The 16889-nt window shown below is 36.3% G+C and overlaps 1 protein-coding gene across 3 annotated transcripts in view; it reads left to right on the top strand.

Moving 5' to 3' along the window:
- LOC115924023 (divergent protein kinase domain 2A-like) overlaps positions 1–10022 on the top strand; it is a 71840-nt gene extending 61818 nt beyond the window's left edge. For all 3 annotated transcript variants that reach the window (XM_030985584.1, XM_030985578.1, XM_030985589.1), the window contains one exon: positions 9067–10022. In XM_030985584.1, the coding sequence (XP_030841444.1) occupies positions 9067–9248 (182 nt within the window). In that variant the 3' untranslated portion in view covers positions 9249–10022. The remainder of the gene's footprint in view (positions 1–9066) is intronic.
- Positions 10023–16889: the final 6867 nt, after the last annotated feature.

Below are 16889 nucleotides of genomic sequence, written 5' to 3'. Positions count from 1 at the left end.
GAGAGCTGTTTCAATGAGATAACCACCTGTCAGTGACCTTGCAGGGAGGTCTAATCCCCCTGGCCAAACTAGTGCAGATAGGATTTAATCTTCGTTGTACCTGTTCTGATAACCTTCTATGATATAGGAACACTACTCACAGGTTTGTGAAAATCTGTTCATTGAGAATTTCCTTTTTGAACTATATTAGTTTCCAACGAACTGGTAACAAATGACAAAATTAATGCTATTTTGTTAACAATAACTTTCTCTGATAAAGAGAGTGAGGTTCCCCATAGTGCAATAATACAAAGGTTCAAATTGAAGAACATTCTTTCTTTTGCAGAAATGTTTTAAATGTAATTGTTTCATCTCAGATTGGTGTCTGAAGTAAACATCAATTTAAATGAATAGAACATCAAGTAGGCCTATACATAGACTTCTTTAAGTGTTATGTTTAAACAAAAAATATACCCCCAAAACACTCCAAAACATTGCTACAGTTCACCTTTAAGTTTAGTGGTTTTGGGGATGCAACATGCAACTTCTTTCATCAAACAGATTATATGGACTGACAGAGTCAAAGTAGACCTAAGCTCGATGGCACAAAAATGCAGTGCCGAGTGAAAATCTGGGTTCTCATTTCCTTTTCCTTTCTATTTCAGAACATCCTAATGCAGTAATAGCCGGTTGTCATAAACACAATAGGTCATCTGGTTTTCATTTTCCTTCAAACAAAGCATGTGGCATTATCAAAAATGGCACATGCACTTTTGGTTCTTAAAAATAAGATTTTTGTAGGGTATTACTTGTAAACCAGTCATTCCTTGGTTCTACAGGGGATGGTTTGGATAAAAAGGACACCCACGCAGGTTGCCTAGGACAAGAGAAGACAAGGAAATGTGTGAAAAGATAGCATTAAAGATGAAAATGTGTATGGGATTTGGGTAAGACCCTGAGGGGATGATCAGGTATGCAAGAGGATTCAATCTGGTGAACATGCTTTTGGTCGGTAGAAAGCTCAAAACGTGATTCAAAGTTGAGTCAAACATATAGGCCTGTAATTATTCCCTTTTTCCAAAGGCATGTACATTTTCTTCCCGAAGCTTATGAAACAAACTTAATTGGAGTAATCATATTTATATCATATTTATATCAATTATCATATGTATGCAGATGACTTACAGCTTTATTTTATTTGCAAACCTGTCCAGAAAGAAATAGATGAAAATGTGAAGAAAATTGAAAACTGTATAGCTGATGTAAGGAACTGGATGATTGAGAGTCGCTTAAAACTAAATGATGCAAAAACAGAATTCATTTTGCTTGGCAACAGTAGACAGCTCAGTAAAATTAAGGTTTCTCATGTTCAAGTTGGTTCTGCCCCTGTATCTCCTGTACATCAAGCTAGGAATCTTGGTGTAATATTTGATTCTGCCATGTCACTCGAAACCCATATTTCAAATTGTGTTAAACTGGCCAATTGTAATCTACGTAATATCCGTGCAATTAGGCAATATCTCTCACCTCAATCCACCCAACAGTTAGTACATGCTTTTGTTACTTCGCACCTTGATAATTGCAATTCATTACTCTTTCGACTACCTGCCAACCAAACTAACCGATTGCAAAAAGTTCAGAATGCTGCTGCTCGCCTTGTAACTAACACCAGAATATCATCACATATCACTCCTATCTTGAAATCTCTGCACTGGCTCCCTGTTCAACAGCGTGTGATATATATAATTCTACTCTTAACCTATCGTGCACTAAATGATCTAGCTCCAGAATATATTTCATCCCTTCTATCACCCCACTCTGCAGGTCGTTCTGGTTTACGTTCATCACATAATATTAGACTTAAAGAAATACGTACCAAAAGAAATTGGGGGGATAGAGCATTTGCAGCAGCAGCTCCTTCTTTGTGGAATAAGTTACCTTTCTCTATTCAAACGGCCAACACTCTCTCTACTTTCAAAACTGGGCTTAAAACTCACCTGATGCTCAATGCATATTGTTAAATTTCAATGTTCTTTTTATACAATGCATGCAAAACAAACAATCGCACTGTGCCACATTGTATGTACCTTGGCACCATGAAGTTGTATGATCTAATGCAAGTTAACATTTAATATTTCTTTAATCTTAAGTATGTTAAATATTAATTTAAATTATTTGTATGCGCCTTGAGCATCTCTAGAGATGGATATGTTGCGCTTTATAAATATTGTTATTATTTTATTATTATTAGATACTTCCCTACTAAATTTTATCAGAAACACAAAAACATGCTTCTCTAGTGATTCAAAAAATTGCTTGAATCGCTAGAAAGTGGAGCTGGCGAAATTTCACACCCAATAATAAGCATCTCACACCAGTTAGCACAATTTAATGAAATTTTAGAACATGGAATTTCTAAGATGTACAATTTCCCAAGTTGCATTGGCTAACCCAAAGCATAAATTGAATACACATACAAAACCCACTTGGAATTATAGTACTGTATAATGAAAAGGTGAGATAAAGAGACATAGAGACATAGAGACGTAGAGAAGTATATGATCAAAGAGGCGGAGAAGAGGTATAAGAAAAGAAGAAAAGAAGAAAGAAGAAAGGATGTGCATGTATTTTACTTGTGCATACTATTCTTGTCATGGCTTTGAATTAAATGTAATTCAAAGTGAAAGAGACCCTGGCATTCAATTTTAAGAGTTTTGTAGGTTATTTACCCTAAGGTGTCAGAGATATTGGAATAGGAGAATAATCCTGCTGTTGACAAGTATTTTCTAGAACATTTTAGCGCATGTTTTTAGAGACCTGAGATAATCTTACAGCTTTGACCTGATTCTAGTCGGCTTTATGACGGTATTAACCATTAATTCCTTGAAAGAATTTAATAACCCGGAGCGAAGTGACTTTTAAAGTGTTTCTAACCGCATGTTACCATGGTGATATTTTTAAATGCCATCTGTCACTATGTCAAAAATATAGCTTTGTGGTAGAAGTTCCTTTTCCTTTCCGAATTCGTCTGTGGTTTTAGGGCACAGTCTTCATTTTTATGTTTCCCTTTTGTCTGTAACTTTCCCTTCTTTTTCTTTCAAACTGTTGAAATTGTGTCATAAATCACTCCAAAGAAATCGCTTGTTACCATGCCAACTATTGTACAAAGTGTGCCATGCAAACATTGCTCTTTTGTAGTGAAAGATTTTGACCCAATATAATTAAATAGGACTCTTTCCTTTTCAGGTACTTTCGAAGCTTCTCCTTTTCATTTTCAAATATAAATGAAAGTGGGTGATTTGTGGATGAATATATTCTGATAGAGTATTAGAATACACAAGTACAAGAACAAATGGTTTAGGGGAGGGGATGTTTATTTGTTTTTATATATTATTTGCCTTCGCTCCTTGTACTAAATCTAACATTGCAATTCTGTGTGGAGAATAGAAGTTGTGATCAAAAGGAGGTAGATAGGCATATGTTTTCATTTTTAGTAAGACTTGTTTCAACCAGGGGTACAAATGATATTATTTCACTACCCTATGAATATTGTTACACAAATGTTGCATCGTCGTTTTCGGTCCAACTGCTTCAACTTCTGTTGCTGCTGCTTCTATATAGTTCTCCATCTCCCACTTTGTGTGGACTACCTTTGCTGGTCTTTCTTATTTTCCCAGTGTTTGAATTACTGTTATCAGAAGTGTTATAACAATGGAGAACAAATATGTTTGTTCTTCTGTGATCCCAAAACGGCTTTCAATTATGCACAGCAATACTTTTTTGAGGTAATCAAACATGGATATGGAAAGTGAAGGAGGTCTTTATGAATCACTGTTTGCAAGGAAATCAAGATTTAATCTTTGCCTCCTGTTCTAAATAACAGTTTCTATTTCCTGTAGCAAATATTTAAGTGTTTGCGCGATAATGATTTTGTTTGTTCGTCATATTTCTTAAAGCAAATATCCCATCAAGAAGGGATGGACTTTGGGGTATACCCCTGAGGCAAGGCATCATAAATTTGATATTGTCTGCTGAGAGCCATGAGGACTTTGGCTACATCTAAAATGAAATGAATTAATGCCCTTCTAGCTCTCACAGATGAAATGAAAGAAGACTGATTTCATGGGTATTTCTTTATGAAGCTAAATTTCCTCATTGCCAAATTGAAGTTTTCATGTGCATTTATCTACCTTATCATATCAATATTCAAGCGAACCAAGAAGAAAATAGAGGATAAAATGCAGCGTACAGAACCGACTTGTGTCAACGTTATAGTCTACTCAACACACAGTCTGTTATTAAAAAAAAAAAAAATAGAACATTTTTTTCTTCTTTTCAGTCCCTTTCAGCAAGATGGGGTTACAGATGTTTCTCAAATTTAGAATTTAAATGCAAGGAAAACGCGCCCTTTTACGTAAATAAGTTTCCTTAACCCTCACCAGGGGCGTTGCCCCCAGACCCCCATTTAACCTACCTTGTTTTGGGGAATTTCTCTTTCTCATTCCTGTAGAAGTAATTTGGAAGCTCATATTTCGAATACAGTATAGGCAACATTTAACATCAAGAGCAAAACATGTTTTGGTGATTGGTACATTAGCTCTGAGGTTATCTTGTTTCTGTGCCGAGGCGTGAATACATATTTGGTTTCTGTGGCAACTCTTCCATCAGGCTGCCTAGCTACCCCAGAGTATCATAGAGGAAAGGCTGGTTACAGACATTGACGCCAATTGATTTATACCATTGAGATATATTCCTTCCCATTTAGACAGCTATTAGTCATGTCAATGCCAGCTGGGTGTGAAAGTTCTCTTCATTTGTCATGTCGTAAATCCGTATATTCTTAGTCTTTACCAGAGCATGTGAATCATTGACAGTTGATAAGGTGAACAGCGCATATTGGCCTCAGACCTCCTTTATCATTCGCAAGCTTTTAGGACCTCTGTGTTGTTGCAGATAAGCCATGCACATTTGAGAATTCCATGAGATGTTTATTCTTTGCTGCAAGTAATATCATTCATTCAAAAGATACTGAATATATCAGTTATTCAATCATTCAAGTAGATGAAAACAACTTGATCCATGTTGGAGGCACTTTTTAATTTGATTGTTTTTGTAGACCTTCAGTGCATGTTTATCAAAATCTTAACGCTGAAATAGTGAGAGAAATATAAACAGAACTTTATCAAAGTATTTATCGGTTATTCAATCATTCAACTAGATGAAAAGAACTCGATCCATGTTGGAGGCACATTTTAATTTGATTGTTTAGACCTGTAGTTCGTGTTTGTCAAAATCTTAACATTGTAATAGTGAGAGAAATTGAAACAGAACTTTGGCAAATTATTCAAGACATGTGAATAAATAAAGGTTTACAACGGGCTTGAGGATGATTAAAAAGAAGAAACAAATTGTAGAGAAAAAATAAAATTCCATCAAAAATGAAAAATTGATTTTTCATGTATCAAATTACAATCACAATAGTCTCAATGTTGAATATTACTGAAGCAGAATTCCAGACTAGTATCCAGACTGCTGTATTCCGAAAACGAGTGAAAATCTGCTTCCATTTTCCTATTCCATCATCTCAGACACAGCTGAGGATCAACATCTCATAATCCAGGATGCAGAACTTGATATTTGGTCAAAATTGTGGATCACTCCTTAGATTGTACATGAAATGTTAAATGGGAAAAGGAAGGGTAGAAGTAGCGGAAGCTACACTTGTTATGGTGTTGAGTAATGTGGATGAAGGCTAGGCTTAGAGGGTTTGATTTGGTTTGGTTCTTAGAATTGAAAGTAGCAGCTTCACAATCAGTAGGAAAAATATGTAGACATGATTTAACAAAGGAGAACGGAGGATATTATTTAGAGAAATGCTAGCTTCAGTACCAAAAATCATAGGCAAATTTACACAAATTAACAAACAGTCTCCAACATAAAAGATGAGGAAGATGCATAGAATGTTGTTTATTTCTTTAAAAATAGATTATTTCTTTAATAATAGAGCATCTATTTGTCTGTTCTGCATTTGATGACTTTTACAATTCATTTTTAAAGGGGGGTATCTCACTGAGCGGCGAATGCTTACAAACATTGCGAATTTGGATTTGCCAACTTTTCTGATGAATGTTGGCGAAAATCAGGGACGGAATATTTGCGACATTTAGCAATTTTAGCAATGTTTAGCAACAATAGGCATCATTTGAGCAAATGTTAGCGACAGGTTTTGTGAAGATTAGCAACTATTTGCCAATCCTTTGCCACTATTTGTGAATGTTTGGGACCTTTTGCTAACTCCTGGTACTCAATGGGTCGATTTTATATAGCAACCATATGGTAACGTGGTAGCTAGCATTGACGAATCAAAAAGAACTGAAGCGACACAGTCTTACAACCGTTTGCAAAGGCTTGCGACTGTTTTGCTAACGCTTGCAACTATTTGTGGAAAAATGAATTGCGACAATGAAAACTGTTTCCAAACTTTCTTGCAATCTTTTACAAAACTTTTGCAACCTTTTACGAACCCTGGCAAAACCCAAATTCGCTACATTCGCTGCTCAGTGAGATACTCCTACCTACTAGCTTAATACTGGCTCAACGAGGGCCACTTTAATTTCTTTTTAATCCACAAACATTGTGATAGTTGAGACATCTCCCTTAGGTCCCCTGCCAATAGTTGAATCAATCTGACCTCAAACTATTAAGAGTTGACGGTGTGTAAATAAGGCCCAGTGAATTTAAGCACGTTCTGACCAGATGTTTCATGGTCAAGGATGATAGGCTGTGTACTCTCGTATATACTTCCATCAAAGATTGATTAATTGTCCACTTCGATGACATCAAATTTGATATATTTTTTTTAGACATAAAGGGATTATAGACAAAGTTTAGAAAAAGAGTGGGGCTTTTAAAGTGCAAGAGAAAGACAAAAGATTCGTTTTCCTTTATATGTATTTTGAAAGAATGTGAAACCTTCATGACGATAAAGTTTCAATTTTCTCCTCAAAGATAAGGAAGCATTTCATAAATATTTCAAGGTGTATATCCTCAAACAATAAATCTCTTTGATCAACAAATCTAGGTGAAACCATTCCTTCACCCTGATCGAGACACCATTTTCATTCTCTGAACCAACCCTTGGTGTTTTCTCAAGAGGAGAACATTTCCTTTCCATCTCATTCTAAGAGATGAGTGATATGTAAATCATCCCGGGATGATGATAATATTGATCATACCCCATCCACAAAATATAGTCTCTCCTATCTTATCTGGTTGCCATATCCTCCTCTCCCACCCCACCTGTAACATTCTATCTAGTCCATAATTATATCTTTCCATCCCACTCCAACCGTAATAGTCTACCTGGTTGCTTCATCCTCCTATCCCACCCCTAGCTTTCTGGTGCTGTTATGGTCTCACCCCTCCCCACCCTAAAAGTTGATCTAATTCCTGTATCCCCTCACCTCACCCCACCCCATCCCACCCCTAACAATCAATCAGATTCTTACACCCCCCCCCCCTCATCCCTCCCTACCCCTGACAATCTATCTGATTCTCATGTTCTCTCTCATCCCACTCCAACCTCCCACAATCTCTCTTGGTTGCTGTTCTCCCATCCCACCCCATCCTGTTATAACAATTTATCTGGTTCTTATAACACCCCACCCCACCCCTAACAATCTATCAGAATCTCATGTCCTCTCTCATCCCACTCCAACCTCTCACAATCTCTCTTGGTTGCTGTTCTCCCATCCCACCCCATCCTGTTATAACAATTTATCTGGTTCCTCTAACACCCCACCGTACCCCACCCCTAACAATCTATCCGGTGTCTGCATCCTCCTCATCTGAGAATAAGATGATTGATGCCATGTTTAAGAGCCGAGTTTCACAACACCACTGGGCTCTAACCTTGAACTAGAAGAGGAAGTATTCACTGATTTAGGAATAATGCTGACTTATTTTGACAAGAATGAGATTTCCTCCAAAACCAACTCGATTTTCCTTAAATCCTTCCGATTCCTGTTTCCCAAACATTCTGTTCAGGCTCACTCGTTTTGTACATGTTGGGATGAAGATATTTTTGATGTATATTGCAGGGTATTAAATCTCTCCTGTCTTTGTCCATCTGCATTGGTTTTGTATTGGTTTATGTTTGGAAGGTACTGTCCATATTTCTGCCTTTAATTTTGTAGTTATTCCAATAAACTCACAGTCATACTCCCACTTGTTTTTATCGCGGCAATTTTCTCCCACATTTCTCTTTTGCAGTCTGTCTAAAGTATTAGTTTGTCTGTCTGCCTCTCTGTCTGTCTGTCACTCTCCCTCTCCCACTCTCTATATTTATCTATCCCCCATCTTCCCTGCTCTCTCTCTCTCTCTCTCTCTCTCTCTCTCTCTCTCTCTCTCTCTCTATCTCATGCTCCCCCTTTTTTGATTGTTTTTTCCTCCTTATTTTCTCTCTTTTTCATTCTTGGCCGTAGTTTTCCCTGTCCATAAACCACATCCTCAAATGGCATTTCCATAAATTGTTCATTAGTGTAAAAAATAGTGCTTGCTCCATTGATCAAAGAAATGTTTGTATCGCAGAGAGTTTCCATAATTTGAAGTAATTTATTGAATTACCTCAATGTAAGTGGATAATGTGTAAATCTATAAATGTCTTTCCATAACACATCTTGGGGGAACAGAATGTCAAGTTGCTTAGTATCAAAGATCAGACAAAAACATGCTTTGCCTGAAAAAGAGAGAATAATAATGTTATTTTCTCCAAAAATCTAAACGACATAAACGCCTGTCTGGCATTCCATTCTGTAGCAAGTACAGAAGTTATCTGAAGACCAGAAGGAAAAGTAAATTATTCTTGACTTGGTCATTTATATGAAGCGAATGACATACCCATCAAGTAGCAACACTGTAAGCAGACTTCAAAGATGAGATGTGAGAAATTTATCTTTGTTTACAAAGAGGAGATAAGTTTCCACTTTTTGATGTCAACAATCCATTGTCTAGTCTAGTCTTGAACATACACAGGGTGGAACCATCCATTTAATGATGTCATCTTCCTTTCTTTATCTCATCTCACAGGTGGTATGCTTCACGATGCTCCCTATGAGGTAGATTCCGTGCTCTCTGAACTGCTCTACGAGTGTGTCTTTGAAGGCCAGCCTGGAAGAAGGATGCACTCTGTCAGGGTTCTCAAACGCCTTCTAACTATCATCCAGAGAGGCTTCTCCTACAAGGATGCTGCTGACAGGACATCGCTATGACAACATCTAAGATGATGCTCTCCAAGTGCTGTGTCTTTCATTTACTAGCCTGGTAGGAGGACTCTCTCAGCCAGGGATCTTCATAGCCTCCTTCGTATTTTCTAGCTGGGTTTCTCCTTCAAGGTCTTGCTGGCAAGTCATCAGCATGACGATGCAATCAAACAGGGTTAACTTCTTTGTATCATCCAAAAAGGATGACGTTGCTATGACAACATCTACTAGCCTAGGAGGAGGATGCATTCTTCAGGATTCATGAACATCTCATTAACCCATAAAAGGATTTGCAGTGGTGGTATCACCATGCCAGATGATGCTCTCATGTACTAAAGGAGACTCTCTTAGAGTCTACTTTTGTGTGCAACAGATGTCATGAAATGTTAGTGGAAGAGTTAACAAAGTTAGCAGTATTAGAAGTAGTAAAAGATACCTAGACTTAAAAAATGATACACAATGTCTAAATGACTACCTCTCGTTCAACTGGCTTATAAATAGCCAATGGAAAGCTGTGTTAAGCAATGTTATATCTTAATCAGCAAAATGACTGCATGTCTTTCTCTTCCTGGAGTATTTATATAAAGAAGATTACCAAGATATTTTCTCAGCTTTTTACAAGGAACTGAACCTGACCACTGGAATAATTGCCTCAGGACCAAGTCAAATACTTGCAAGTATTTGAATGTGTAGAATTACACAACAAGAGGGAGCTAGTTGTGATTGGACCCAGGTATATGTTAACTCTTGTACAGTCTGTGCATGAGTGTTGAATGCAGATACCATATGCAGAGCTGCCAACTAGTACGGATTTCCCGTAATTGGTACGGAAATTAACGACCATTACGGAATGTTGTTTAAAATTACGGATTTAAAAAAAAAAAAAAATGATTTTTTTTTTTTTTTTTTTTTTTAAATATATTTTTTTCCCCCCATTTTTCCTGGAAGACTGTGTTGTGATGATATGAAACTCATTATTTAACAACTTTGTGTGAGTAAAATCACCAAAAATGTCAGATAATCATGTGTCTGTGCAATGTTGGCGTGCCGTTTTTATTAGAGTCATAGCACCGCATAGGAAATTACTGATTTATACCCAAAATTACTGATTTTGAGCCTTGTGATTACTGATTTTCGGTTCTGGAGGTTGGCAGCTCTGCATATGTTGTTATCTTTCATCTTGCCATTCTGTATAACCTGTGATAAATCTAGTTTGTATATCATTCATTTCATTAGGCTTCATAAGTTCATGAAATGATTATTAGCATTGTTTTGTTCATTATACAATAAATCTGCTCAAGACAGAGGAAAGAGTGGAAAGGCCCGCACCAAGGCAAAGACGCGCTCATCCCGTGCAGGGCTCCAGTTTCCAGTGGGACGTGTTCATCGGTGTTACATCATTAATTCTTGATAATTACCCATCACCTTACTTTGAGATGTCATAGTATGCTTACTGGTACTGGAATCAATTTAATTGCATTTAAAACCTCAAATGAAGTCACATCACCAGGAAAAAGGAGTGAAGATATGGCTTGATACTACATATTTTGTCCTGGGGTTTGGTGAAATCTTGACCAATGTGATTCATTTGAGTTGTCATAAGAAATGTGATTGGGAATAAGTAACAAGTTTAGCAATAATGATAGAATGTTCAAATAATCTTTTTGGTCTTTTTAGTTAATTCAGGATCTTTAATATTGTTTCCATTTTAATACAGGTTTTAAAGTAATTTAATTTTGTCAAAAAGTGATGTATAATGTAATAATAGTTATTATTGTGAGAATGAAGTCATTAATAATTTGATTACTTTCACTGTTTAACTTTAACATTTTTTAATGATTATAGATCATTTTGAAAATTATTCTGACTAATTCTACCATGATTTTAAGTTTATACCACTGTAATCAAAGGCCACAACTATTGATTTCTCACAGAAACAGCAACAACAACAAAAAGAAATTAAACAAATTTTTTAGAGCAAACCTTTATGACACATTTTTTAATTTTTTGGTGTGTGTTTTTACACCACTATGCGTTACCGTGAATTCTCTTTATAGTACTTGATATCCATTAGAGTATGGTAATCAGGGCAGTCTCTCATGAAACCATCATAAGTGAAAGTTCACCATCATGCCATTTAAGTCCATGTAAATTATATTCCACAATTTTCTTGGGATGTTATTGAACTTGTACTAATGATGGTTCAGTGAAGTGATACCCAGGTATGATATGTATATATATGTGAATGTATAGTTTTAAACTAAACTGAAATCTAGTTGAAATAATTTTGAATAGTCATAGATTACTTTGTTACAACTACAGCAACAGTTATTTTTTATTGCCATATTATTGTGATTTTAGTTTTCTATAATCCTCTCTCCTTTTCCTTTACAGTATGTCATTGACGTTGAAACTATGTATCTTTCTCCCCCTTTTGTCTATCTCTATCTCTTCCCTTATTTTCTTTTTCATTGTGCTCTAGCCTTTTCTCTGACATGCCCTCTTTCTCATCTGTCACATCTGTATATGAGAAAATATTTACTATGATACTTCAACCAGTACTATTTTTAATAATAGGTAATCTTTTAAGAAATATTGATTGTATTATGGGGTTTCCTGTCATAATCAAAATATATTTGAAAACAGTTGAAATAAAATACCAGAGAATCATATCAATTTTCTTAGATCTATAGAATTGTATCATTCATAATTACATTTGAATAAGTAAAAGGATATTTTTTTCTTCAAGGTATAGTGGTCAAATTTGTGCAATTTTACTGACGTTTTAAGTGGGTAGGGACTGCATTAAGTAGATATTAATTAAATTAAAATTTAATTAAATTAGATTTAATATTTTAAAGCCCATATTATTAACCAATAACCAAATAAACATTAAAATGCATGGCTATGCATCTTTTAGAACTTTCTGCCAGGCACTTCCTTAAAAAAAATAATATTTTGCTCTCGTTTAGCAATATGAGCAGTAACCCCAAAAGCATTATTTACCAGGTGAAATATAGAGTCAGTTAGAAAAAAGGGTAAAAATATTGTTCAAAGAAGGTCTTTTCTTTATTAAATAAATTTGCCTACACTTGTTGTTGCCAACCTTAATGTTGTATTAAAGTAACTTGCCAACATTCCGTTTTAAAAGAATGTTTGAATTTTCTCTTTTCACTGGTGTCGTTTCTGTCATCATGAAAATATGAAAGAAATTATGAAGTTACAGCTGCAGTAGAAAATGTTGCTGTTTTTTAAATCTTGATTTGTTCATTTAGTTTTTGGAGGGAATATTAATTGAAAATGTTAGCATTGTTATGAGTATGGATGAGAAATATATGTATATAGTCAGAAAGGTAATATGTATGCTGACTATTTATGAATAATATCATGGAATATAGGTATTGTACATAATTGTGTGAAGGGAAAAAACAATAATCCAAGCTTGGTGCCAATTTTTAAAATAAAAATACAGGCTTGCAACAAATGATATGTTATGTACTTTGAGAAATATGAATAAGTTATCAGATGGAATTTTATATGTTGCACAATTTTTGTATGTGAGGTGCTTTTTTCACTATTTGAAATTTAATAAAATAAGTATAAATTTAAACTAAATTCCTATGTTATTGGCTCTGCTCCTTAGGTGATGTTGATGATGGTAGTGATGGTGATGCGGATTGAGAGAAGTGTTATGAATGCTTCGTCATTGTATTAATGCTGCTGCTGCTGATGCTGATGGTGATGGTGATGAGGATGAGGATTATTATAGTCTTGGATATGATGATAATGGTGATGGTTATGACAATGGCATGAGTATGATGGTGATAATGATGTAAGTGAAGATGATGGTGATGATGGTGGTAATGATGCTGCTGCTGATGATGATGATAATGATGATGGTGATGAGTATGATGGGGATGATAATAATGTACGTTGTGGTGGTGGTGATGATGGTGATGCTTATTGCAGATTTGGTTCTGGGAGCTGTGATGATGAATAATTCCGCTACAAGGATTAAAGTGGATTTGTTGATAAAAAAATCATGGTACTGTAATCTATAGTGTGTTTGATGCTAATCAAGGTGTCAGTTGTATTATATTGACAACGGTGACGTAATTTGTCGTATCTGTCGTCAGAGTGATGATGTTGTTGTGAAAGCATGGGTGTGATCAGGGTTAGCGGTAATGACTGCGGTACAAATGGAAGACGTGATTGCATCTAATTATGTTAAACATATATACTGGTATGTCTCCATCTAGATTATTATATGAATGATATTCTATTGAATTATCGAGGAGAAATTCAAAGAAAAGTAAGACATATAACTGCTTAGCCATTTCTTTACTTTCAGCGGGAGAGAGAGAGAGAGAGAGAGAAAGAGGGAGATGGGTGTATTTTTTTTGCTGTTAATAGGTTTGTTCAGATTTAACACTCGTTACGTGAACGCTAGATGGCGCTATACCTGTCGGACATGCTGTCCGGTTGAACAGTAAATTGACTTGGCCATTCAGCCTGAGCCCTCGCGAAAGGCCGACAGGTTTTTATTATTATTATTCAACCAAACCAAATCGTGTATCAAGTTCAGTATCATTCTGACAACAATGAAATGGGAGGGCGGTATCCGTTTGTGTGTTAGTAAGTGTTGGGAAAGGGGGGGGGGGGGGGGGGATTGGAGGGGTCTCTTTTTCCTACATGAAAACAAATTTCTTCATCATTTTTGTAGAAGAGGACTGCCACATCGTGCTCAATGCTTAACTGCTCAGGAAACGTATGGAAAACATCAAATATCTTACTTCATAATATGTACAGGTCTAAATAATAACTGAAATATTCAAAACTTATACTGCACCGCATGACTCTGACTATTTGCACTTAAAAAGGCATTAGAACGGCACTCTTTAAAAATTCAAAGCGGCACGTTCATATTTTACGTGGTTCAAACCGGCACCTTGTTAAGTTTAGAAAGAGGCATCGTGAGCTCATTTTTATTGTAGTCGAGATAGAGACATAATGTGTCGGCAAATGATATTTGATTTAGCGCCATCTTGTGGTAAGATATTATGAAGAATACAATTTCTCGTGTTGTTATATAGATCAGAAGGGCATGATAATTTTAAAATCTTATGCTAATATGCCGAGTGGAAGGAGAATAGCCCAGGAGCGGCGATTTTTTTTCATGGCCGGGGGGGGGGGGGGGGGGGATGCGAGGGACGAGGGAGCATAGTGAACGAGAGGTGACGGAAGTGACTACCTTCTCACAGGTTTTTCGAAGTTTTTCGGAGTTACATTCCTTAGCAAAACTGTAGTATAAAAATAAGCAATATACTTTTTACAAACAACACTTTAAAGTTGCCGGTAATTAGCATGCAGTCCGAAGGGTTGTAAATATTTAGTAGGTTAATTAAAGTAAGTAGGGAGATTGGGCATACATACAGTGTAAACTATGCTTACGTGATACCAACGGAATACAGATTTTCTACAATATTAACGGTTTACTTGTACATTTTGAAGGATATTATGCAAGAGAGCGTAACGACCGAGCGATCAGATTTTAGCATTTGTATTAGTCTAAACGCTGCATTCTTGGGCTCTCCAGAGCCTAAAAGTGTATCGAGTTTTTAATCAGTATTTTCTATACCCCTTTTTTTTTGGGGGGGGGGCACTTTTTCCCAGGATCACCGCCCCTGGATAGGGATAGTTGTATGTCACCAAGGGATTTTTTTTTTTTTTTTTGGGGGGGGGGGGGGAGGTATTTTGAGGGAACATATTTATATATTGATGTTTTAAAACGCATGAAACAGAAATTGCACAGTCAATCGACAGAATTGACACTATAAAACCGGAGACGTCTTCCATTTCCAGTCACCAATTTTATTGTGTGAAATTCTGTAGATACAACTGGAAACTGTAAAATCTATGGTGAAATGAAAAGAAGAAGTTGAAGTAAGAGAAAAAGCAAAAGACAATCTTGTAAAAAGGTGTTGTTCAAAATCAATCAGTGTTTTCAAAATCGACTGTCTACTGAAGCGAACGAGAAGAAATCTATTTATAAGAATTGACCTTGAAATGATTGAATGGACTGCAGTTTGATGCAAATATGTTGTGAGATTGATGAAAGATTGGAGCCAAGACAGATCTGTGGTGTGTGGATTCATATCGGGTGTATAGTATACTCACCTTGACATGCAAAAAAAAAAATGCATTTTCATCAATACCATTTCAATTCATTATTAGGAAAGGCTTGGATATCACGCCATGGAAGAGAGAGAGAGAGAGAGAGAGAGTGAGAGAGAGAGAGAGAGAGAAAGGGAGGGAGAGAGAGAGAGGAGAGGAGAGAGAGAGAGAGAGAGAGAGAGAGGGGGGGGGGGGAGGGGGAGGTGGGGGGAGGAAGGGGGCGTGGCGGGGAAGTGAGGGTAGAGGAAGAGTTCCTAAATTATTTATGTTACTATCTATATATCATTTCAAGATCACGATTTGTGAACGAAACTCTGAACATTTAGACCTTGGTATGAAGGTTTTAAAAACTTGAATATTATATTGGCCTACTACCATTGCACTTTTATAGATTCATCATATCTTTGCATACAGATTGGTAAGTTAAACTCACCAAGGTGACATACAAGGTATTCATAACAAATATTGTCTCGCGTGAATGGATCAAAAAGAAACCTGCACCCTTCCACACAGTTATATTCAAATCAAATTCCTTGCTTTTGTGGACATTTGTATAGTCCCACACGCAAGGATGAATGTATTGTCCGTTAGTTTACGGTCTTTGTCAGCGCATAGTTTATTTAACAACGCTCCTGCATGAACGCGGGAATCCCTGTGATGAAAATCGAGTAGAAATAGGTGCGTAGTAAATTATGTTTGCACTACTTCAATGTGGCGTCTATGTAACAAGAATCGAATAAACACAACTGAATAGTATTTTTTTTTGCTTTGTGTCACATTATGTATCGGATAGCGTTACTTAGCCGCGACAGTACGGCGACATTCAAGAACTGGGCGTAACTTACACCCATTGTGAATAGTTATAATACTATTAGATAGTTTCGTTTTACATGCAAATACACAATTCTGTTCTTATTGTAAATAACTATCTCTGATACAATTTTCATCCCAGGTATTATAAGGGAGAAAGCTTATGTTTCGAGCGCTAAACTACTCAAAACAATGTTTAGGCCAACATTTTAAAGCTTTCATGTAAACTCTTTTATTTTGTCTTCCTTAATCGATTTACAGTATTGCATATATTTAAATATCAATGGAATTCAGTTTCAAAATCTTTCCTTAAATCAGTACTCCCTTAATACAATCATGCATCATTTTCTGTTATCTATTATGACGAGTTTTGATCAACGAATGTGTACAGAATGAAATGAAAAAAAGTTGTTTTTTGCGATCGCACACTTCAAAGAATTACGATGATAGGACGAAGCGATTTAGTGAATATCTCCTTGGTTCTCTCTCTCTCTATCTCCATTCGGACCAAACGTAATCATGGATTATGCATTGTGCGCCAAGGTTTGGCGGCGATTGAATTTTGAGAAAAGCAGCATTCCATTGTGATTATCATTAGCTTATACCCCTGTGAGATGGCAGTCATTCTATCATCCCACTTCTTATCTTGCTGCTGAGGAGAGAAAC

The sequence above is a fragment of the Strongylocentrotus purpuratus genome, unplaced genomic scaffold (genome assembly GCF_000002235.5).
Source record: "Strongylocentrotus purpuratus isolate Spur 01 unplaced genomic scaffold, Spur_5.0 spur5_contig_836, whole genome shotgun sequence".
Taxonomy (NCBI): Eukaryota; Metazoa; Echinodermata; class Echinoidea; order Camarodonta; family Strongylocentrotidae; genus Strongylocentrotus; species Strongylocentrotus purpuratus.
The sequence above is the reverse complement of the archived record's forward strand: the minus strand, read 5'-3'. Positions and strand labels throughout refer to the sequence as shown.